General features: G+C 49.6%; 1 protein-coding gene across 5 annotated transcripts in view; it reads left to right on the top strand.

The window, feature by feature from the left end:
- The first annotated feature begins 4,605 nt into the window (after positions 1 to 4,605).
- CAMSAP1 (calmodulin regulated spectrin associated protein 1) overlaps positions 4,606 to 25,018 on the top strand; it is a 54,707-nt gene continuing 34,294 nt past the window's right edge. For all 5 annotated transcript variants that reach the window (XM_036855122.1, XM_036855121.1, XM_036855120.1 and 2 more), the window contains exons 1-4: positions 4,606 to 4,732; positions 4,895 to 5,054; positions 22,896 to 23,158; positions 23,979 to 24,140. In XM_036855122.1, coding sequence (XP_036711017.1) covers positions 4,895 to 5,054; positions 22,896 to 23,158; positions 23,979 to 24,140 — 585 coding nt within the window. In that variant the 5' untranslated portion in view covers positions 4,606 to 4,732. The remainder of the gene's footprint in view (positions 4,733 to 4,894; positions 5,055 to 22,895; positions 23,159 to 23,978; positions 24,141 to 25,018) is intronic.

Raw genomic sequence — 25,018 nt, 5'->3', positions numbered from 1 at the left:
AGACTTCTTGTCTGTTTACATTGTGGGAAAACCGAAATCCGTTAGATTTTATGGAATCGAAACTAAAAACAGAAAGGTGTCATTATTTTATTTCTGTAAAGAAGAGGCAGCTGCCGAGTCAATGAAAAGGTTAAATCTGCCTTTTCTTCAAACTGAGTTTCCAGGGACTCAGCATAACGTGGTCACCACCTTCACCTGGTCATCGCGTCTTAGGCCCTAGCTCTAGAATCAGGCTGCTGTTTCGTTTCCTACCCCGCACTCCATATTCCCTGAATATAGCTGACATTTCACTAAGTGTGTGCATGGGGGCAACTTGGAGGGCACCTGGGGAATCAGTGTAAATAAAGTGAGGGGAGCTTGGGGCTTGCGAGAGCCTTGGGGGAAAAGTAGGCAAAAAAACAGAAACCGGAAGGTGTAACCCCCAAGGATGGTCATTTTTGTTTCTGAGGGGGTGGAAGGGCCTTTGGGTCAGCTGGAGCGGAGGAGGGAGGAGCCACAGAAGCAGAGTTTGGGAGAAGGTGGGTCAGGGCAGCCAGCCCGAGGGCCCCGGTGCTGGAGGGAGTTTCCATCTTTCTCTCTGGGGTGCACTCTCAGGGACCCAGGGGTGGCCCCATGCCCTCACGCTCTGAGCTGGTGGGTCAATGATTAGAGCAGAAATAAGTGAAATAGAGACTAGAAAACAATAGGAAAAAATCAACAAAGCTAGGAGTTGGTTTTTTGAAAATAAACAAAATTGACAAGACTTTTGCTAGACTAACCAAGAAAAAAAGAGGACTCAAATCAACAAAAGCATAAGTGAAAGAAGAGACATTACAACAGATACCTGAGAAATACACCACAATTATGCTCCAACAAACTGGATAGCCTAGAAGAAAAGGAATAAATTCCTAGAAACATACAGCATACCAAGACTGAATCATGAAGAAATAGAAAATCGAAATAAACCAATAATGACTAAAGAGATTGAATGAGTCATCAAAAATCTCCCAACAGAGAAAAGCCCAGGACCAGATGGTTTCATTGGTGAATGCTACCAAACATTTAAAGAAGAATCAATGCCAATCCTTTTCAAATTCCTCCAAAAAATTTTTAGAGGGGTGAATACTCCCAAACTCATTTTACAAGGCCAGCATTACCTTGATAACAAAGCCAAATAAGGACACTACAAGAAAAGAAAACTACAGGCCAATATCCTTGAAGAATATAGATGTAAAAAATCTCAACAAAAGACTAACAATAGCACATTAAAGGATCATGATACACCATAATCAAGTGGGATTCATCCCTGGGATACAAGGATGGTTCAATATATGTAAATCAATAAATGTGATAAAACACATTAATAGAATAAAAGATAAAACTTATATGAGTATCTCAATAGATGCAAAAAAAAAGCATTTGACAAAATTCAACAGACTTCCATGTTAAAATCTCCACAAATTAGGTATAGAAGGAATTTAAGTCAACATAATAAACGGCACATATGACAATCACAGCTAACATCATACTCAGTGGTGAAAGGTTGAAAGTTTTCCTTTTAAGACCAGAAACAAGACAAAGTTACCCACTCTCACCAGTCCTATTCAGCCTAGTACTGGAAGTCCTAGCCAGAACCATTTGGCAAGAAATAGAAATAAAAGACATACAAATTGGAAAGGAAGAAGTAAAATTGTCTGTTTCCAGATGACATGATCTTATATATATAGAAAACCCCAACGATTCCACCAAAAAACTGTTGGAACTAATAAACAAATTCGGTAAAGTTGCAGGATACAAAATTAACATTCAAAAAGCAGTTGCAGTTCTGTACACTAACAACAAACTACCCGAAAAAGAAATGAGGAAATCGATCCCGTTTACAATAGCATCAAAAACAATAAAATACTTAGGAATAAATTTAAGGCAGTTAAAAATCTGTACACTGAAAACTATAAGACACTGATGACAGAAACTGAAGACACAAATAAATGTAAAGGTATCTTGTGTTCATGGATCAGAAGAATTCATACTGTTAAAATGTCCATCCAACTCAAAGCCATCTATAGATTCAATGTGATCCCTATCAAAATTCCAATGACATTTTTCTCAGAAGGAGAAAAAAAACAATCCTAAAATTCATATGGAACCATAAAAAATTCCCATACACAAAGGTAACTAGGTGAGGTGATGGATGTGTTAACTAAACTTATTGTGGTAATCATTTCACAGTATACACCTATACGTAGAGCAAATTATCACATTGCACACCTTAAACTTACACAATATTATATGTCATTTATTTTATCTCAGTAAAGCTCCAAAAAATGATTTGCCAAACTTGAAAACAAAATTATACGCTATGACCAAGAGGATTTATCCCATGAATTCAAGGCTGGTTCAATATCTGAAAATCATTAATGTAATATACTACATTAATAGAATGAGTAAAAATACCACACATGATCATCTCAGTTGTCACACACACGAGAAGCATTTGCTGAAATCCATGATAAAAACACTCAACAAAATAGGAATAGATGGGAACTCCGTCAACCTGATAAATACAAACCCCCCAGAGTTAACATCATACATACTCTGTGGTGAAAGACTGGATGCTTTTCTAAGAGCAGAAACAAGACAAAGATATCTACTCTGCTACTTCTATTTAACGTTGTGCTGGAGGTTCTGGCCAGGGAATTAGATGAGAAGAATAAAAGACATTCAGCTGAAAAGGAAGAGGTACAACTATATTCACAGATGTCACGATCTCATATATAGATAATCCTAATTGATCCTCCAGAAAATTGTTACAACTAATAAGGTTGCAGGAAACAAAGTCAAGATCAATAAAAACCCCTGGAGTTGCCCTCCACCCCTTCTCTTTCTATGGACTCTGTACTCCACCTGTCAGGGGATGGTCTTCCTTCCTCGTCCTTCCTACCGCCTAGTCTTCACCCAGGAAACAGAATGACCCCTCTAAAGGGTCAGTCACATCCTTCCTCCCTGTGTTCAAAGTTCCTCCATGGCTTCCCATCTCACTCAGAGAACAGGTCAAGGTTCTTACTGTGCAGGATCTGCCACTGCCTCTCGGCCCCCGCGCCCCTTTCCTACCAGTGTCTCTGGATCCTGGGTTCCGGATTCGGTGCCTCCCTGCACTCCTGTCTCAAGAGTCCCTGTGCCTGCTGTACCCCCTGCCCAGACCGCAGCTGCCCCGGGTACGCTCCTGCTTGCCCCTCACTTCCTGCAGGTCTGCTCAAATGCCCCCTTACGGTTTTCCTTGCCTGCCTGCCCCCAGACCCGTTACCCTTTCACCACCTCATGTCCTACACACGCAGTCACATTCTCCGCTAGACCTCAGCTCCCTGGGGGGGCGATGGGGCCGGCCGGGATTTGTGTTTTGTTCTCTGCTGTGAGCCAGAGTGAGGCTCATGCCTGCACAGGAGTAAGTGTTTGTGGATGACAGGCTGAGTCCTCTGAGCTTACGTCGCTTGATAACCTGGCTTAGGATGCTGGGTGAAGTGGAGGTTGGTAGCACCTTAAAAACCGCTGGAGGCTGGGAGCAGTTGTGACCTTCACTCCCAGGGCCCCTTACTCATGGGAAACCATTTCTTCCTGCTGTCCTCCAGGCCTTGGGTCCCTGGACCCTGGCGTTTGGCACAGGAGTGAGTCGCCCTGTCTTAGTTTGGCTGTGAGGTCTTCAGAAGCATCACTTACACGGGAGGTTTCACGGTGTTATTATAATTATTAGCCCGATACAGGCCCTGTGGTGGTGACTTTGTCAGGACGAAGCCAGCCCCTTTTGGAGGATGTGCCTGAGGCCCGTCCCCATGGCTACACTCAGGGGTGAGGACGCTGCAGTTTGTCTCAGGTGTCCAGACGCCCACCTTCCCTGGACCAGGCCCTGGAGACCATGGCTAGTGCCCACTCGGGGCGCTCCCGGGCACAGGTGATCCTGGCAGGCTCCACGCGCTGCAGGAGGAGGGGGTTTCCTTGGCCTCCAGTGCTGCGGGGGGAGGGGTATTCCGGAGGCGGCTCTCCGGGTGGGGTCCCCGGGCTCCCACCCCCTATGGTAGGAGGCACCCCAGGCTCTTTGGGTTACTTGTTGGGGGGGGTGTCTCTAGGCAACGAGGGCCGCTATGCGGGGAGGCGCCCCGGGCTTCCCCGCGCTGCGCTCCGGGAGGGGGAACTCCCGGGGCTGTTGTGGGGTGCAGGGTCGCGGTCGGCCTGCACAGGAGCTCAGCCCGTCGGGCGGCGGCTGGGGTCCCGTGGTCCGGACGACCCAATGCCGGGGAGGGGGAGGCGCGGCCCAGACAAAGAAATGCTACGGGACCCGCCGGGGCCTGTCCGCCCGCGCCGCCCGCGCCGCCCGCGCCGCGCGGCCCCGCACCCGCGCCCGCGCCCGCGGAAACGGGACGGGCCTCGGGCAGCACCCACTGCGCCTGCGGAAGGGGGCGGGGCGAGCGCGGGCCGGCGCCCACTGCGCCTGCGGAAGGGGGCGGGGCGTGCGCGGGCCAGCGGCCGCGCCCACTGCGCCTGCGCCGGCCTCGGCGGTGCGCGCGCTCCCGCCGGTTGGCCGCCTCCTTAGCCGCCGCCGCCGCCGCCGCCTCCGGTTCCGCGCACGCGCCCCCAGCCCCGGCCCGAGGCCTCGGCCCGCGCCCCCTGGCTCGCCGCTCCCCGGCCCCGCGGGCCCCGGCTCGGCCGCGCAGCATGCAGCAGCAACACCCGCGGCGGCGGCGACGGCGGCGGCTCTGAGGTGAGGCGGCGGGGGCGCGGGCCGGGCGGCGGCGGGGGGCGGGGGGCGCGGGCGGTCGGTGCCCCGCGGCCCCACGCGGGTCCCGGGCGCGGCGAGGGGCGCGGCGCCTTTGTCCCGCCCGGTCCGGCGCGGCCGGCGCTGCAGCGGCCCTTTTGTGTGCAGATGGTGGACGCGGGCGGCTGCCCGGCCGGGGAGGGCTGGAGGAGGATGGAGGCCGCGCCCGACGGCGCCGTGGACATCGTGCCGCTGGACCGCTACGACCCGGCGCGGGCCAAGATCGCCGCCAACCTGCAGTGGATCTGCGCCAAGGCCTATGGCCGAGGTGGGCCGGGGGCGCGGGGGAGGGGCCGGGCCGGGCCTTTGTGCAGTGTCCCCCGCGTGCGGGGCGCGGAGGCGCGGGTTGGCCCGGTGCGCTCTGCGCTCGCGTCGGGGGGCGCGCGGGTCCTGCAGGTGCGGCCAGGGATCGGCGCTCTCCTGCGCTCGCGGGCGGAACCTCTCCTGTTCGGGCGGGTCGGGCGGGAGTCCAGGGCAGAAACCCTCGACCCCGGCCTTTCTCGATTCTTACCAAATGTCAGGTGTGGAATTCCCTAACGAGCATTCCTTTTAAATGGGTAGGGCTTCATCCGAATCATTACCTTCGGTTAATTCCTGTTTCGAAGAACTAGATAACCTTGTTATTGGTCAGGCCCTAATATGCTTAGTGGATTAAGACGCTCCGATTTCCAGCTCTTGGAATCTTACAGACCAAGTGATTCTCCTGATTGCTTGGCTCAGAAGGCTGTCTTTGATTAATTTCAGGTGCCTCGTTTCAGGTACAAAATTAAGAGTGCCATGTAATCTTTCTTTAAATTTGAAGCATTTGTTTAAAAATTGCCTCTATTCTGGTGAAAACGTTCCTGTTTGTAGAGTGAGACCGAAGTGGAGAGAGAACCGTTTCAGAAGAGAGTCTGGTTGACTGGTTTTGAAAACTTGCTGAGCGGGCGTTTCCCGGTGACAGGATCTCACCGGTTGGAGTGGCCTGTGCTATGGATGGACTCCTCATGAGGATAAACACGCCCTGCAAGTCCCAGGGATTAAATGCAGCGCCTCATTTTAAGTTGGTTTTATAGCGTGCAAGGAGAGTTTCCTCCTTTATTTTGTAGTTTTCAGTGTTACAGTTCTTTTTTATACTACCACCAAGCTTTATCCAGTTCGCGTAGTGTGATGGGGAAACAGTGATTCTGGGAAAATACAGAATTGATGAAAAGCACGTATGAAGTTTTAGAGTAAGGGACAGTGAACGAGTCATCCCAGAGCGGCCGCTCAAGTATGGAGCGGCCAGTTTAAGGAAAAGGCCGTGACGGTTGAGCTTCGCAGGGCAGTGTGCGGCTGTCCCAACTCCGTGGCCTCCTCTTACACCCACCTCATGTCTCGTGTTGGCAGTTGGTTTGCTTTCCTTTATATTTTAACACGTGTGTATGTCGCAAAACTCTTACGGTTTAGTTTTACGTGTTTTTGCACCTGTCATAGTGACCGCTTTATTCTCATCAGGTTCTTGGATTCTTCCTAGCTTCCTCTCATCTTTCCCGCCTTGCTTTTCCACTGCTGTGTAGTATTTCACAGGAAGCCTGTTCACCGTTCCTGGGCGCTGGCTGGGTTCCAGTTCTCTGCTCTTAAGCACAGTGCGTTCTTGGGCATGGCTCTTGGGGCACATGTGCAAAGTTTCACTCCTGTGTGTATTTATAAGATTTTTGCATATGGAGGTGGCTAAGGTTCTGGTACTGAATGCTATGTAGACACAGATGCTTTTAGAAAGCCCTCCCGTTGTTTGCTTTCCAATTTCTTAAGCTTAGTGAATGCATTTTTATCTTGTTGCATTTAGCTTTGGCATTCAGCATGGGATTTGTCAGCTCTCTGGCAATAAATATGCATCTCTTTCAGTGTCACTGTTGGATTAGTCGGGTTTTATTTCCAGTACCAAGTCACTCTTCAATACTTGTTGACTCTTCATATAATTAATTCAAAAGCTGATATTAAAATTGGCTTTAGAGTTTTGAAATGACTGAAGGTGTGTATTTACAGAACAGAAGGTGAGCAGGAGCTGCGGGAGACTAGAGCCTGTCTGAGGCTCTAAGACTCGGCTGCATGTTGCCCATCCCTTGGCTGGCGTGTGCTCATCCAACTGATTTCAGGAGGTCTGCTTTCCATTCTTTTTTTTTTTAATTTTTATTTATTTTATTTATTTATTTTTGGCTGCGTTGTGTCCTCGTTGCTGCGCGTGGCATTTCTCTAGTTGTGGCGAGCAGGGGCTACTCTTCATTGCGGTGTGCAGGCTTCTCTTGTTGCGGAGCACGGGCTCTAGGCGTGCGGGCTTCAGTAGTTGTGACATGCGGGCTTAGTAGCTGTGGCTCGCGGGCTCTAGAGCACAGGCTCAGTAGTTGTGGTGCACGGGCTTAGTTGCTCCGTGGCATGTGGGATCTTCCCGGACCAGGGCTCAAACCCATGTCCCCTGCATTGGCGGGCGGATTCTTAACCACTGCGCCACCAGGGAAGCCCTCCATTCATTTTTGCAAAATGCGAATGCTTATCTATTCTGTACCTTGCTTCAGGAAGGGGAGCAGGTGTGTTTTTTTTTTTTCTGACTGAGAACTGCTCTTTAAATTTACAAATTAGGGTGATCCCAGTTCAGATGACCGAGAAGACTCGCCTGGGCTCAGCTGAAGTGATTTCTTCTACTTAGTTGGCGTGGGGGTCACAGCCTGGGTGGGAGGTTCCCTGCTACCCAGCGTGGGGTGCTGTCTTTCAGGAGACAGGGTGGGGAGGGGGTTTTGTTAGGATAGTGTGGGTCTTTCCCCCCAGAACTCTTCCTAATCCAGGGGCCTATTCTTTGTTTCGTCTTTTGGACGTCTCCATGTGCGTCTCCAGCTTAGTTTTCAGTTAATTAGACGTGGCAGTTTCAGTCTACATGCTTTAGTTGTAAATCAGCTTTTGGTGGGGATGATGGTGGAAGTGGCTTAAATCTTTACTTGTTATACAGTTGTTCATCAAGTAGCTAAACGAAACCCAGCACTGTTTGTATAGGAGCTGAAAGCATGCGTACACTCCGGGGCGAGGTGCTCTGAGGCTGCCTTGTTCTGCGTTTGCCTTTCGGGGCTCTCTCTGTGTCCCCAGGGCCACCGTCTGCCATTTGGAGTAAGTGGGGAGGCTCAGGAGAGCTCACCCTCGGCCAGGCCTGGAGGTGGCATATGGTTATGCAGAAACGTTTCCTCCGGTTTTCTGCATCTGGTGCCACAGCCAAGAACTGTGGGCCGGCTTGTGCTTTTATTTTTAGATTCTTCTCCTCCCTTTTTGGGTTAACTCTTGTTTCATGGACAGTGTTTTAATTATTTCTTCAGAAATAATATATTGGATATGTGGAAAGTTATTCACCTAAAAGTGTCTGTAAGAAGTAGTAGAACCTGCTTAGCTGGAATATCTTTGTGATGTCCTTTTGGGTGAAAGTTGTAGTTAATTGGTAGAGTTTAAAGGGGTGACTTGGAAGTTTATTTTACAGAATAGAGTGCTGGACTGGAGCCACTGCATTCCTGGCTTTTGATTTTAGTCCATGACCTTAGGAAACCTAAAGGTATTTGGGCCTTGGTTTCAGGGACAGTGGGGGAGTAATAGCTTTTGTTATCTCCCAAGGACAATGTTGAAAAAGTGACCCAGGGAAAGTACTAGAAGGCACTCGGCTACTTGCAAGTGTGTTGCTGTGTAGCTCAGTGGTGGTCATTCCGCCTTCTGAGGAGCCCTGGAAACCAAGTTGCAACTCACCACGAGCTGAGCTGCCCCAAACCGCGCCAGACTGGACCGTAGGGGCCACCAGGGTCACCCTTCCCTTTTTACCAGCAGTCAGCTGGGATTGAGAGGGGCCACAGGGCTGTCCAGAGCCCACTGCTAGTGAGGGGTTGACACTCTTGTCCTTCCACAGTCTTGTTAATTAAACCACTGATTCGGAAACCACGTTGTGGGATGGGAAATCTGTGCGGCCATTGGCGGGGTATTTGTAACCAAGCCACTGCCGGCTGTCTCATTACTTAGACCACAAGGATAGCTCGGGCTCTCTGTTTGCTTAATTGATATTAGGAGCAAAACCCCTTCGTTGCCAACTCCAGCGGGTCACCACCTTCGTTTGTTGTCTGATGTTTGGCTAAAAGGGAGCACGTGCTCAGCACTCCTCTCCTGGCCCAGAACTGGAAAGGAAATCGGCCGCTGCTCTTGCCCCTGGACTAGCAAGGGAACAGTGGCCGCTCGAGCCTTGGCGGGGAGGCCCTCATTCGTAAGCATGTTGGCAAGTTTTTTTGATGTGATGATTTGCTCAGATTATTGGTTATTGAGTTAGATTTTATATTTTAACAGTCTTTTGTTTTCAGCACGGGATTTGAGTGCTGCTGAGCTGGGAGCTTACAGAGCAGCCTGGGTGCCTCTGCTCAGTGGTACTAGGTACTGTGGGGGGTCAGGTCGCTGGCTGACATTGTAGCCTGACCTTCCCCTCTGCCTGGGTGTGCTGAGAACCGCCTGGTGTCTGTGAGGTCAGGGGTTATGGTTATCCCATTTAATGCCATGTCTGCAGGGCAGAGTCAGTGCTCACATACTTGTCAGATTGGTGATAGAGTTGGAAACGCCTTTGAAACAGGTGGAATAGAAAGATTTCTGTCCTGGTGGCCGTACGTGGATGAATTTTCATTTCTAGAGCTATAACAGTTTGTACAAGTTCCCTTTCATGTCCTGATGCCACAAATTAAATATTAGCCAAGGAATGTAAATCTATCTTTAAGTTCAGACTGTCCTAATCCTTTGAATCTGAGCGACCCTCAAAAGGGTCGGCCACTGTTGTGCTTTAGGATGTTAAATTTGTGTAAGTATTCTTACAAAAAGCCCTTAGTTTTTTTTTGTATTACATTTATCCTCCTAATAGCTTATAGGCTTCTCCTGCTATTGATTTTTTGGTGGCTATATCACCATTATATGTACCAGTCTCCTTTTTTACTTCCTACTTCAACTGTTGGAAAACTCAGGTTGCCATCATTTTTCGTCTAATCACAAGGTGACCAGGATGGAGCCAATATTACATTCATTCAGCCAGTAATAGCTGTCCTGTGCATAATTGTGTTTTGCACTACAGGAAGTACAAGGGGGGAAGTTATATGATGTTATCTCCTTAGTTGCTTAAAAGTCACATGAATTATTGACATATACAGAGGAAAATGAAATAATGCAAGGACTGAAAAATGGCAGCATGGCATTAGTCTACGAGCTGTCTTGAGGTAGAATATGGAACTGTCAGGTGGGCACACAGGGACCAGGGCTGCAGGGGGCAGTGGTCGCTGTGGGAGGGCTGCCTGGGGAGGCTCCGTGGGGAGACGGGCTTTGAAGGGTGGCTGATATTTGGAACCCCACCCCCAAGAGTAGAGCAGAGTGCATCCGGCAGGTTCCGTGCAGAGGAAGAAGAGTTCTTGGGCCCTGAGTCGATTAACCTTGTTGTGACAGAGGATTTGTGGACCGAAACAGTAGGTGATTGGTTTGGAAAAGAGTGTGGGCCCGATTGTTCACCGTGTTCCAGGCTGGTTAGGGATTTCTTTCACGATGTGTGCCTCGGAAGGTTTTTGCGTAGGGGGGTGATGGGATGAGAGACAGCCTGGCAAGATTCTTCTAGCAGGTTAGAGTGGGAAGAGGCTGTAGTCAGTAGAGTATCCAGGAGCTCGTCTTAGTCCGTTCAGGCCGCTGTAACAAGAGATCATAGACTGGGTGCCTTAAGAACAACAGACATTTATTTCTCATGATTTTGGAGAGTGGAAGTTCAAGATCAAGGTGCCGGTAGATTCGGTGTCTGGTGAGAGCCTGCTTCCTGATTTGTAGACGGCCGTCTTCTCGCTGTGCCCTCATGGCAGAAGGCGTGAGGGAGCTTCATTATATGGGCTCAGATCCCATTCATGAGGGCTCCACCCTCATGACCTAATCGCCTTCCCAAAGCCCCATCTCCTAATACCTTCTTCACCTTGGGGGTTAGGTTTCATTACATGAATTTTGGGGGACACACACATTAAGTCCATTGGAGAGCTGATGTCGCTTTGGCTTGAAGAACCAAGGTCTTGGCCAGTTTGTCGGCAGTGGGAATTAGAAAGGTAGGTTGAGCCAACACATATTAGGAAAGCAGAGTCCTCGAGACTGGGCTGATGATGAGGTGGGGTGGCAAGTGGGCAAGCACGGGGGAGGGTCAGCTGGGAGGCCACCTGGAACCTGTGGTGCCCTTGGTGGGAATATTTATAGTCTTTATTCCCTGGAGCTTTCCTACTTTTCATGGCTTTGTTGTCACATAGAGAGAGGTGATCTTTGAGTTTTATTTCTATTTCTGATTTCTTTCGTGTTCCCTCGCCTAGCCCTCTCTTTCTTATTGTTCATGCTAACTAGTTCACTTAAATATCCCTCAGTCACTGTCCTCCAGTTATTTCAAACTCAGGCAAAAGTAAACTTGAATCAGTTCAGCTGAACAGTATGTTGTGACCTGTGGGGTCCTCAACGTGCTTCTCAGGGCTCACGGAGTGCTGGCCGTGGCCTTGCAAACATAGACCTGTGATGCAAGGCCAAGGAGACTAGTGCCTGAGAGAGGAGCAAGTGCTCTGGCAGAACAGGTAAGGGAGGGTGAGAAACTCCCCTGAGGGAATCTGGAATGTTCCATTCAAGAAAGTAAAGCTGAGTGTGTGGCTCAGGTGGGTAAGAACCAAGTGGAGGTAAGGCAACAGAGAACCAGGACAAGGAAGGCAGGGAGAGTGCTGCATCCTCCAGGCTAAGGGAAAGCTTAGCGCTCTAGTTGGGATGGAATGTGAATTTAGCTGCTGCAGAGTTGAGATGAATGTGAGATGAATGTAGATTGGACAGAACGCCTAGGGCCAGATCTTGGAATGCCTTCAATGGCTGATAATTTGCGGGTTTTTGTTGTATGTGAGTTGAAGATTTCTCAGGAGGGAAGAGATGTATTAAACCTTGGCTTTTTAGAGAAGTCTCTGTAGGATGGGTTAATGCCCATTGTTGGGTATACAGTGAAGAATTTTATTTTGCGCCTTTGAGAAAACGAACTTCATTGAGATGTACTTTACATACAATAAAATGCACACGTTTTTAAGAGTATAGTTTGATGAGTTTAAACAAATGTATACGCCCCTGTGCACAGGGCCACAATCAAGGTAAGACCTTTTCATCACCTCCAAGGGTTTCCTTGAGCCCCCTGCAGTCAGTCCCCGCCCATAGCCTCACTGATCTGCTCCTGTCACTGTAGATTAGGCTGGTCCTTCTAGAGTTTCATATGCCTCTAGTCATGCATCAGGTATTCTTTGTCTGGCTTCCTTTACTTATTAGTATTTTAGAGACCCATCCATGTGTATAGACCTTTTCGCTTAGGGCTGGTAATAGTCTTCATTGTTTGGCTACCCACATTTTACTTACTTTTTAAAAAAAAATTTATTTATTCATTCATTTTGGCTGCGTTGGGTCTTAGTTGTGGCACGCGGGACCTTCGTTGTGGCACGCGGGATCTTTTTTAGTTGCGGCACGCAGACTTCTTAGTTGCGTTTTTAAAAATATTTATTTATTTATTTAATACTTATTCAGTTGTTGATGGACACTCGGATTGCTTCCAGTTTTGTCTACTATGAATAAAGCTGCTGTGAACGTTCATGAATATTCAAGTCTGTGTGGGCGTGTGTTTTCATTTTTCTTGGGTAAATACCTGGCCATGGAGTTACTGGGTCATGTAAGTGTGTTTAACCGCTCAGTTGTTTTCCAAAGTGGCTGTGTCATTTTTTAGTTCCACCAGCAAAGTGTGGCATGAGAGTTGCAGTTGCTCTGTATCCTTGCCAACACATGGCATTGTCAGTCTTTTAAATAGTAGCCATTCAAGTGGGTGGGCTGTGATAACTCATTGTGGTTTGGGTATGCATTTCTCTGCTGACTAATGATGATGAGCTTTTTTTAAAAAATAAATTTATTTATTTATTTATGTTTTGGCTGCATTTGGTCTTTGTTGCTGCACATGGGCTTTCTCTAGTTGCGGCGAGTGGGGGCTACTCTTCATTGCAGTGCAGGGGCTTCTCATTGCAGTGGCTTCTCTTGTTTCAGAGCACAGGCTCTAGGCGTGCGGGCTTCAGTAGTTGTGGCACACGGGCTTATTAGTTGCTCCGTGGCATGTGGGATCTTCCCGGACCAAGGCTCGAACCCGTGTCCCCTGCATTGGGAGGTGGATTCTTAACCACTGCGCCACTAGGGAAGTCTTTTTTTTTTTAAAAGTGCTTATCGGCCAGTTGAATCTTTTTTCCTGTGGAGTGTCTTTTCAGATCTTTGGCCAATTAAAAAGAAAAACTTAAAGTTTTTTTTTTTTTGAGATACTAATCTACTAATACTAATATGCAGTTGTAAGAGATCATACAGAGAGGTCTTGGGCACCCTTTACCAGGTTTCCCCAATGGTAACTTCTTGCAGAACCATAATATAATATCACAACTGGGATATTGACACTGTATAATTAGATACCGAACATTCTGTTCCCACAAGGACCTCTTCTGTACTGTTTCCCTTTTATTGCCACATCTGCCTCCCTTGCTTCTGCTTGCTTGGGTTTATTTTGCCCTTCTTTTTCTAGTTTCTTGACGTAGGGGCTTAGATTATTTATTTATTTATTTATTTATTTTAATTAATTTATTTTTGGCTGCGTTGGGTCTTTGTTGCTGCGCGCGGGCTTTCTCTAGTTGTGGCAAGCGGGGGCTACTCTTCATTGAGGCACACAGGCTGCTCATTGCAGTGGCTTCTCTTGTTGCGCAGCACGGGCTCTAGGTGCGTGGGCTTCAGTAGTTGTGGCACACGGGCTCAGTAGTTGTGGCTCACGGGCTCTAGAGCACAGGCTCAGTAGTTGTGGCACATGGGCTTAGTTGCTCCCTGGCACGTGGGATCTTCCCGAACCAGGGATCGAACTCGTGTCCCCTGCATTGGCAGGTGATTCTTAACCACTGTGCCACCAGGGAAGTCCCGGGGCTTGGATTATTGATTTGAGATCTATCTTCTTTTCTAGTGTAAGCATTTAGTGCTATAAATTTTCCATACGGTACTGCCTTAGCCGCATCCCACATATGTTATGTTGTATTTTCGTTCAGTTCTATGTATTTCTCTTTATTTCTTTTGATACTTCCTGTTTGATTCATGAATTATTTAAAAGTGTGATTTCCAGTTGTTGAGATTTTCCTGTTTTGTGTTTTAGGTATTATTTCTAGTCTGGTTCCATTATGGTAGGATAGCATAGTCTGTGTGATTTCTGTTCTTTTAAACTTGTTAAGGTTTGTTTTATGGCCCAGGATAAGGTCTGTTTTGGTGAATGTTCTGTGGGCATTTGAAGAAAGGTGTTTTCTATTGCTGGGTGGAGTGTTCTACACAGGTCAGTTAGATTCTGTTTATTGGTTGTGTTGTTCAGATCTTTCTCCTTGTTGATTTTATGTCTGGCAGTTCTGTCAGTTCTGATAGGTGGTGTTTAAGTCCCTCACTATGCTTGTAGTGTCTATTTCTCTTTACAGCTCTGTCCATTTTTTTTTTTTTTTAATGAGTTCTGAGGCTCTGTAGTTTAGTGCATACACATTTAGGGTTGTAAAGTCTTCTTGGTGGATTGACTCTTTTACTGTTATGTAATGTCCCACTTTGTTTCTAGTAATTTTCTTTCTACTTTATCAGATATTAATATAGCTATTCCTGTTTTTTTCTTTTTAAACAATATTTGCCTGGTATAGCCTTCTCTATCCCTTTACTTTCAGTCTACCTACATTGTTGAATTTGAAGTAAGCTGCTTATAAACCATATAGAGTTGTGTTGTGTTTTTTAATCTGCTCTGCCAATCTCTGTCTTTTACTTGGTGTATTTAGAATATTTACATTTAATGTAATTGTTACTGCTTAAGTCTGACAGTGTTTATTCTGTTTGTTTTCTGTTGTTCCTGGTTTTGTTTGTGTGTTTGTTTTGTTTTTTGGGGCCTTCTTGTGGATTACTTGACTATTTTTTAGGATTCCATCTTGATTTATTTATCTAATTTTGGGGTATATCTGTATAGCTATCTTAGTGATTGCTCTGGGTGTTACAGTATACATATGTGACTTCCAACAGTTGACAGGTATTGTTTTATCATTTCGAGTGAGGTGTGGAAACCTTTTTTCCATTTAGGTGCCTTTGCTCTCCCCACTTTTAAATGCTACCATTGTCTTGAGTACCTGAAGGTGTTGTAGATTTGTTTGTCATCAGATATAATTTAGAAAGCTCAGGAGAAGGATAGTCTGTTGTATTTACACTTATTACCCATTTCTTTACGTTATTTTTTCTTCTTGGTTCTCCAAGATTCCTTTTTTTTTTTTTTTAAATTATTTTCACAGTTCCCTTTTAAAAAAAAATTTATTTAATTTATTTTTTGCTGTGTTGGGTCTTTGTTGCTGTGTGCGGGCTTTCTCTAGTTGCAGCGAGCGGGGGCTACTCTTCGTTGTGGCGCACAGGCTTCTCATTGCGGTGGCTTCTCTTGTGGAGCATGGAGTCTAGGCACGCAGGATTCAGTAGTTGTGGCACGTGGGCTCAGTAGTTGTGGCTCACAGGCTCTAGAGTACAGACTCAGTAGTTGTGGTGCATGGGCTTAGTTGCTCCGCGGCATGTGGGATCTTTCTGGACCAGGGCTTGAACCTGTGTCTCCTGCATTGGCAGGTGGATTCTTAACTGCTGTGCTACTAGGGAAGACCTTTGTTTTTTTTTTTAAATCATTTTCTTTATATTTGGAGAATTTCCTTCAGCCTCTTTTAAGGTTTTCTAGAGACAATTTTTTTTTTCCCTAAGTTTTCTTTTGTCTGAGAATGTCTTTACTTCTCCTTCATTCCTTGAGGATAGTTTTGCCCGATATGGAATCTGGTTGACAGTTCTTTTCCTCAAGCGCTTGTAATGTGTGCCACTTCCCCCAGGCCTCTGTGGCTCAGAGGAGAAACCCACTGTCAATTGAGTTGGTGTTCCCTTTTCCTTCACGTGTTGTTTCTTTACAGCTGCTCCAAAATACTTTGTCTTTAGTTTTCATAAGTTCAATTATGCTGTGTCTTGGCATGGATTTTTTGGGTTTATTCTATTTGGGGTTCACTCAGTTTCTTGAAATCGGTGGGTTTATATGTTTTGCCATGTTTGGGAAGTTTTCAGCCATTATTTCCTTAAATATTGTTTCAACCCTACTCACTTTCTTTCCTGGGACTCCAGTGATACAAATATTGGATCTTTTGTTATTCTCCCACAGGTCCCTGAGGCTCTGTTCATTTTATTTTTTCAGTATATTTTCTCTGTTGTTCAGATTGGGTAAATTCTGTTTATCTGTCTGCAAGTTCACTGATTCTGTCCTCTGTCATCTCTACTTTACTGTTGAGACTAGTGAGTTTTAAAATCTGTTACTCTATTTTTCAGTTCTATGTTTGATTCCTTTTATAACTCCTTTGCTGAATTTTTTTTTTCCAATTTTCATTTATTTCAGGAGACTTTGTGATTGCTTGTCGAGTCATGTTTTTGATAGTTGTTTTAAAGCCCTTTGTCGGATAATTCCAACATCTTGGTGTTGGTGTCAGTTGATTCTCTTTTCTCATTAAAGTCATGATTTTCTTGGTTCTGGTTATGATAGGCGATCTTTGATTGTTTCCTGGTCATTTTGGCTGTTATGTTAGGTAACTCTGGGTGCTACTTAAGTTTTTTTTTTTTTTTAATATTTATTTTATTTATTTATTTATTTTTTGGCTGCGTTGGGTCTTCGTTGCTGCGCGTGGGCCTTCTCTATTTGCAGCGAGCAGGGGCTACTCTTTGTTGTGGGGGGCAGGCTTCTCATTGCGGTGGCTTCTCTTGTTGCGGAGCACGGGCTCTAGGTCCACGGGCTTCAGTAGTTGTGGCACGAGGGCTCAGTAGTTGTGGCTCGCGGGCTCTAGAGCGCAGGCTCAGTAGTTGTGGTGCACGGGCTTAATTGCTCCCCGGCATGTGGGATCTTCCCGGACCAGGGCTTGAACCCGTGTCCCCTGCGTTGGCAGGCGGATTCTTAACCACTGTGCCACCAGGGAAGCCCAACTTAAGTTTTTTTTATCATAGTAAGCAGTCTCTCTGCTTAGGTTCAGCATGCAGGTCCTGGCCCACTCTGTGGACTGTGGTCCCAGCAGCAGTCTAATGTTCAGAGCCTTGTGGTGCCATTTTGTTGTGCTTGGTATGTCTGGTACCTCTGGGGTTCCCACAGTCCCTGCTGGCACTGCTTTAGGCGGCAGAAGGAGTGCCTCTGGGTGGGGTGGGGTTCTCTACCCTCAGGACGAGGAGCACCAGGCTGGATGCTCGTTATGGCAGGCCGCCCCTGCCTCTGGGGGATGCAGGGTGTTTCCTGGGCTGCTCGTCATGGGGAGGTCGCACTGCTGGACTCCCCTGGTGCCCGGTGATGAGTGGGGGTGTCTCTGGCCTGATGGGGAAGGAGAGCGCTTCCAGGTTGGGTGCCTTGTGGAGGTGGGTGTGGGGCTTCCTATCGATCCCTCGCTGCTTCTGCCAGGCTGGCCTGGTGTAGTAGGAGGGACTCCCCTTCCACCTGGAGCAGGAATGAGCCCGCTTGGCTTGCCTTCTGTTTCTAGGCTGGGGTCAGGAAGTACCAGGCCTGGGTCACCTTTTGTTGGGTGGGGGGTTGTAAGACACCCTGTTGCTGTGCTTTTCCAGTCCTGGGTTCCCAACCAGTTTGCCTTCCTCTTCCACCTTTCAGAGTTCTCTGTTGGTTATCCTTTGAGTTATTTCCAGGGTTTACAGTTGTACCTAGTAGAGAGGAGCAGGGAAAGACTAATCTGTGCCATCTTGTCCTGACTAGAAGCTCCTTCTGGCCGCTTTAGAAGTTTTTCTTTTGTCTTTGGATTTTATCAGTATCACTATGATGTTCTTTGGTGTGTAGATTTCTCCCTCCCTCCCTTCCTCCCTTCCTTCTCCTGCTGGGAAGCATGGATTTTACAAGTATTGGAAAATGCTTGTCCATTATCTGTCGAAATACTGTTTCTGCCCCATATTTTCTCTCCTTTCTTTCTGGATCTCCAGTCACACTCCTGTGACACTAAGCAGTGTTTGTCGTTTACCTTCTCTGCTGTGTTTTCTCTCCTCTGTTTGTAATGTGCTATTCAGCAATCCAGTGTGTAAATTTAGTTTAGTTACTGTATTTTTCTGTTCTGGAATTCCTACTTGGTTCTTTTTCAAATCTGCCAAGTTGTTTGTCTCTTTTTTAAAAAATAATTTCCACTTTTCTGCCGAAATTCTTCGTCCTCTCTTTTTTCCTTTCATTGTTAAGCATAGCCGCTGAAAGTCTGGCTGACACCTCCAGTTAGGGGTCCCGAGGGCCTGTCATTTCATCGCTGGTTTTCAGCCATTCGATTATGAAGTGTGTGGGCCTGCTTTTCTTCAAGTTGGTTCCTAAGCCTGTAAATTGGTTTCTTACCAAATATGGGGAGATTCTAGGCATTATTTATTCAAATGCTTTTTCTGCACCAATCTCCCTTCTGCAGTAACGTAATTACTAAATCTTTTTATGTTGTCCCACAGCTCCCTTAGGCTCTGCCTTTCATTCTGTTGATTTTCCCTCTGCTCTTCAGGTAGATTATTTCTGTTGATCTGTCTTCAAGTTCACTGACTCTTTTCTCTGTTGTTTTGTTCTTTTTTTTTTTTTTAATTAATTTTTATTTTTTTATACAAATTTTAAATGTTACTTTCCATTTACAATTATTACAAAATATCAGCTATATTCCCTGCGTTGTACAATACATCCTTGAGCCTGTGTGACACCCAATTGTTTGTACCTCCCTCTTCCTCACCACTGGTAACCACCAGTTTGTTCTCTGTATCTGTGAGTCCGCTTCTGTTTTGTTCATCTTTTGAATCTGTCATTGAATTTCTTGTAGATACGGTATTTTGCAGTTCTGAAGGTTTTGTTTTTTTTTTTTAATAGTTTTTATTTCTTTGTTAATAGCATATCTTTCCATTTGTTTCAAGAGGGCCTTGTGCGGCCTTGTTTTAAAGTCTTCAGTAATTCTAACATCTGGGTCATCTCAGGGTTGGTGTCTGTTGACTGTCTTTTCCCCTAAGAATTGGTCACGTTTTCCTGTCTTTATGTGTTGAGTACTTATGGATTGTGTCCTGGACATTTTTTTTAAAAAATTAATTAATTAATTTATCTTTGGCTGCATTGGGTCTTGGTTGCTGCACGTGGGCTTTCTCTAGTTGTGGTGAGCGGGGGCTACTCTTTGTTGCAGTACACATGCTTCTCATTGCGGTGGCTTTTGTTTTGGAGCACAGGTGCTAGGCGCGCGGGCTTCAGTAGTTGTGGCGTGCGGGCGCAGTAGTCGTGGCTTGCGGGCTCTAGAGCGCAGGCTCAGTAGTTGTGGTGCGAGGGCTTAGTTGCTCCGCGGCATGTGGGATCCTCCCAGACCAGGGCTCGAACCCGTGTCCCCTGCATTGGCAGGTGGATTCTTAACCACTGCGCCACCAGGGAAGTCCCTGTCCTGGACACTTAGAATATTATACCGTGAGCCTGTTCTCTGGGCCCTGCTAAAATATTTTGGATGATGTTCGTGTGTTTTGGTGGTTTGTTAGCAGCTGGGTTGCGGTGAACCCCGTTAAGTTCAGACCAGAAGTCTGTTTTGCCATTTGTGGGCAGTGGTTCCAAGGTCAGTTCAGTTCTTTGTCACACATGGGCCGCTTGGGGTCATCCAGGACAGTGTACACAGGTTCAGGATTCCTTCTCCACCCCCTCTTCTCTGTGATCCTCCACCCCCTCTCTGGGGGTTCCCAGGGGTCTCTCTTCCTGGCTTTTTGACTAGAAGCCAAGCCTGTGTGTTTCCCGCCAGCGAGCCTGCCTCAGCAAAGGGGAGAAAAGAGCCCGTGGCGCCCAGCTATCCCGCCACAGCGCCTGCCTCAGCAAAGGGGGAGAAAAGAGCCCGTGGCGCCCAGCTATCCCGCCACCGCTGGGATATGGTTTTGTTATGGAGCTCGCCTGGTGCAGGGGAGGAGAGTCACTGGGCTGTGCCCGGTGGGGCCAGCTGCCGGCTGTTTTCTTTCTCTTCTGTTTGGCCTCTCCAGTGAAGGGTGGGGTGCGGGCAGGGGTCCAGAATTAGAAGCCCTCTGTGAGTGCCTGTTCCCACAACCAGAGCGTGTAAGTAAGGGACTTCTCGACGGAGACTGTCAGCCACCTCTGGAGCCGCTCTAGTGGCGATTCTCAGTTAGTGGTACAAGTGCTGGTGCCTGTGAGCCCACAGGACAGTCTGGTTTAGTTGGTCTGGGATGGGGCTGGACGCTGCCGTGCTTCTGAAGCCCTCAGGGTGAGGCTCGCTGTCCGGCTGTGTCGTGGAGGCTTGCGTCTTGGTTTTCCTCAGACTGGGTTGGAAGCCGTCTCGGGCTTCAGGTTGGGGTGGGCGCCTACCTGGGGGTCCTTGCCCACACCCCGTGTGCTGCCACGTCTCCGTTGCCCCCCTCCCCGCCCCCCCCCGGTGAGTGATGTGGCCTTGGTAGACAGGATGGGACAAAGTGTGACAGACAGCAACAGGAAGAGTGCTTCCTTGGCAGTCTTTTTAGCCTGATTGATAGTAAAATTGATAACTGATACTTGCGTGAGTTTTGTTGAGCTCCAGGCTCCGCTCGTAGCGTGGTGACTTACACGTACGTTTTGATTCAGTCCTCTCCCAACCCCGGAGACAGGCCTTCGTAGTGTCCGTGGTTTGCACTTGAGGCCGGGACTCTGACCGGCCAGGTGAGAGGCGCGCCCGGTCAAGGCCAGGCTGACGTGCTCAGCTCCTGCTCTCAGCGCACGTGCTGTCCTCGAGCTCTGGTCCTCTGTCCGCCCGACCCGCTGGCGCCCTGTTCCTCCTTCTGCATGGAGCTCCGACCCCGGTTTAACCGTGGTCTTGTCCGCATCCTCTAACCCTTCTCCAGCAGCCCACTTCAGAGTCCTGAGCCTAGATCGCTGCGGCCAGCTGCAGAACCGCGCTTGCTTTGGCTCCTGATGTTTCTGGTGAATGACAGCGTCCCTCAGACAGCCGTGCCTCACACCTGTGTCCCCAGGGCAGTGTCCTCAGGCCGCTGTCCCACCAGCTCTGTCCGGCTGTGCGCTTGGCGGTGACGCCCACACGGGTCCTTACGCCGTCGCGGCTGCTGACCGAGGGCCCCTGGGCAGTGGGGTGGCCATGTCCCCGCCCGTGTCGGGAGACGGGAGGGCGAGCGAGCTGGCGGCCGAGCGGGGAGGGGCGGGTCCTGGCGCTGCCCCCGGAGGTGACCCTGCCTCCCTCCCAGGCTCACTTCCCAGCCAGCCGTGTGAGCTGCAGGTGGGCGGCGTCGCGGGGCTGCGGCCGGGTCCTGCCCTGACTCCCAGCGTGGGTCCCCCGACCCCGCTCCTCGCTGGCGGAGAAGGTGGCCCCCTGTGCTGAGCGAGCGCTGTCTGTGCTCCTGGGGGGGGTCACTGCGCATGCGCGACGGCGCTGCCCGCGAGGCCTGGGTGCCAAGGGGGCGGCGGGGGGGTGGGCGTGAGAGACCAGAGACCCGGGCTCAGCCCCAGGCTGAGCGAGTTGCACGGAGGTCTGGTTTCCCGGTGCATCTGAACCTGACGTTTACACTGGACTGTAGTCGATCAAGTGTGCAGCAGCGTTATGTCTAAAAGACAACCTACACGGCTTCGTTAAAAACACTCTGTTGGGGACTTCCCTAGTGGCGCCGTGGTTAAGAATCCGCCTGCCAATGCAGGGACACGGGTTCCAGCCCTGGTGCAGGAAGATCCCACATGCCGGGGAGCAACTTAGCCCGTGCGCCACAACTACTGAGCCTGCGCTCTAGAGCCCGTAAGCCACAACTACTGAGCCCGCGTGCCACAACTACTGAAGCCTGCGCGCCTAGAGCCTGTGCTCCACAGGAGAAGCCACTGCAATGAGAAGCCCGCGCACCGCAATGAAGAGTAGCCCCCGCTCGCCGCAACTAGAGAAATCCCGCGCGCCGCAACTAGAGAAATCCCGCGCGCAGCAACGAAGACCCAATGCAGCCAAAAAAAGAAAGAAAAAAAAAACACTCTTGCTACGAAATTCCAGTTACAATAGACTGCAGATCACCTTAACAAAAATAATAGTAATGACAAAGTTTGAAAACTGCAAGAGTTACTAAAATGGCGCACAGACACAAAGTGAGCAAATGCTGTTGGAAAAATGGAGCTAGTGACTGGCTAGACGCAGGGTTCCCCCAGACCTTCAACCTGGAGAAAGCACGGTGTCCGCAGAGCACAGCAAAGTGAGGTGCAGCTGGACTGGACTTCGGAGTCCCCCCTTTGGGGGACAGTGGCTGACAGCTTGCAGAGCAAGCGTGAAGGACAGCGGGTGGGGAGACTGTCGCAGCCACCAGGAAAGCTTTGCACGCACGGCGGGTGTGTGTGTATGGGAAGCGGTGTAGATGCCGTGGACCACGCTGGGTTCATAGTTGGTTTCTGACTCTTGTGGCCTTGGGCACGTTGCTGACTTTCTCTGTGCCTCGGTTTCCTCATTGGTGATGTAGGGACAGAAGTCTTGATTTGAGGGGATCGAGGGGATGCTTGGTAACATGGCTCATTATCGTTCTGTGCCGCCCGGTCCAAAGATGCGCAGAGGCTCACGGCTGCAGTTCCGGCCTGGTGGTCGCAGCAGCGGCAGGCCTGGTGCTTTCCTCTAAAGACCTGGCGTCTGGCCTTGTCGTCACCTGATTTGGCAGCAGACCGGGGATGCGCCTGGCTCCCTCCCCAGGGCTGGTGCTGGGTGCTCGGTGCGGCCTGGCTGTGCGCGGTCCTGGCCTCCCTTCGGCCCACGAGCCCCTCCAGCTCCCCCTCCAGCTCCCACCCCGGCTCCTCGCTCTCCTGCGTCAGGAGAGATGCTCGTGGGGGTCGGGCGGTGGTGTCGCTCAGCGCTGTGCGTGGCTTGCTTGCCTCTGCTGGCGGAGGAGAGCGGGGCTTGCCGAGTGGCCGGGGTCCCCACGTTGTTAGTCGCCTGTCGTCGTTCACAGCCCCCCTGTCCGTCGTCTGTGTGCCGTCGGCCCTGAGCCGTGTCCGGAGAGAGTGGGGATGCCGCCGTGCTCACGCGGCGGTCTCTCCCCCATGCAGATGACATCCCGGAGGACCTCAGGGACCCCTTCTACGTCGACCAGTACGAGCAGGAGCACATCAAGCCTCCGGTCATCAAGCTCCTGCTGTCCAGCGAGCTGTACTGCCGCGTCTGCAGCCTCATCCTCAGAGGGGACCAGGTGGCCGCTCTGCAGGGGCACCAGTCTGTCGTCCAGGCCCTGTCCCGGAGAGGGATTTACGTGATGGAGGGCGACGACACGCCCGTGACGGAGCCCGAGCTCAGCCGCGCGCCCATAAAGATGGTGAGTGGCTGGGGCGGCGGGGCGGGGGCGGCTGGTGGGCTGCCGCTGTCCCCCTGCAGCACAGCAGAGCCACCCCAAAAGTTCAGGGTTTGAGACCACCTTCTCTCTGCGGGCCAGTGGCTGATTTGGAAAAGGGGGAGGGAACAGCTTCCTGTCGGCTTTTTCTCACGGGGAGCAAACTCCTTGCACGTGTTGTGCCATAGAATTGTTGAGCCCACCCTATTAGGTTGTTTCACGTGTATCTTCTAAGTATTTTTGTGCCAAAATAAAGAAAGAAATACACTTTTCCTCCCCGAGTGTCTCCCTGCATCTTTCCCGGAACGCCATCCCACCAGAGTGACTTTTCCAGGCTGCTGCAGGTCTAAGCCGCTTGTGGCACCTCTCACGTGGCTTTAAGCTTAGGCCATTCTCAGACGTTCTGCGTTCTGTGGTTTCTCACTCTTGGCCTTTGTGGATGTGTGTTGTGGATCGAGAGGATGTTACTGGTTCTGGGAAGAAAGGGCTCGAAGGCCTGGCGTGAGTTCAGTGTGCAGGGCCCCTGACTGGCCCCAGGGGCCTGTGGTGGTCGTGGGGCCTCAGGCACGTCTCTCGGTCCCTTGTACCTTTGCCCACAGCTGAGCAGTAGGGAAGCCCTGGGCTCTCACAGGGTCGTCAGAGATGAGGAAGGGGGAGTCACGTACAAGTAGAGATCTGAGTGCCTCCTTAGATGCAGAGGAAGACAGACAACGGAGGCGTTCAGCTGTGGGTCTAGGGAGGGTCTCCGCGTTGACCCGGGGCGGAAAGGCAAGTGTGGGTGACTGACTGCCGCTTCTGCCCCCAGAGCGCCCACATGGCGATGGTGGACGCGCTCATGATGGCCTACACCGTGGAGATGATCAGCATTGAGAAGGTGGTGGCCAGCGTCCAGCGCTTCTCCACGTTCAGTGCCTCGAAAGAGCTTCCCTACGACCTTGAGGACGCCATGGTCTTCTGGGTCAACAAGGTGAGCGCTGGGGGCCCTGCCCGGAATGGGGGCGAGCAGCGTGAGTGGCCGGGGTGCTCCTTGGGTGTGGGTCCTCTTCCCCCTGAGAGCAGCACCCTCCTGTGTGTCCTGCTGCGACCCTGGCCCAGCAGCGGCCTCAGAAGTGTGTCCACTGTGGTTCAGACAGACAGGTGCCGCAGAGGAGAGCAGCACGGGCCTGTAGGAAGCACAGGTGTGTTGGCGGTTCAAGTTAATAAATTCGTTTTATTTTTATCTCAAGCACCTATGTGCATTCATGGAGATCTCAATTTAGAAGGCATTTTGATTAAGAGAAAAATGGTACCTTCCTAAGTGCTGTTTTTTTCCTTTTATGTTTAGAAGCTTACAGTGTGTCTGTCTATACAGTCTTCATAAAGAATGTTCATTTTTCACGGTGTGTGATTGTAGGATTACCTTACCGAAGGCTTTTGGTTATTAAGCCTCCTCATTTGCCAAAAGGCATTCAATTAGGGACACTTTATTAAGCAGAGGAAATGGAAGATTGAGCAGCTCCTTGCAGAGTTGTATCATATGCAGGGAATTTGGAGTTATTTCGTTACACAGTTTGCACGTGTATTCCCTGTCGCGTAAGGGCTTTATCAGAGCCGAGGAGAAAGTCCGTGGCCGTGGGGTTAGTTGAAGAACGCAGCAGAGCCTGGCAGAGTCTGCGTACTGCTCCCTTGGACGGCCGCCTCATCGCGGTGATGCCGCCCTGCTCTTTACTTGGTTTCCTCCCGCGTGTGGGTCTGGGGCGTCAAGTGGATGAGCGCACCGCCTCCACCCTCTGACCCCGCAGTGGGGTGGAGGGCTTTTCTAGGACTCCTGTGGAACCTCTGGTCCTGGTGGGACTCGGGAGCTGC

The sequence above is a fragment of the Balaenoptera musculus genome, chromosome 6 (genome assembly GCF_009873245.2).
Source record: "Balaenoptera musculus isolate JJ_BM4_2016_0621 chromosome 6, mBalMus1.pri.v3, whole genome shotgun sequence".
Lineage (NCBI taxonomy): Eukaryota > Metazoa > Chordata > Mammalia > Artiodactyla > Balaenopteridae > Balaenoptera > Balaenoptera musculus.
Note: the sequence above shows the minus strand (reverse complement) of the source record. Positions and strands in the feature narration are given on the sequence as shown.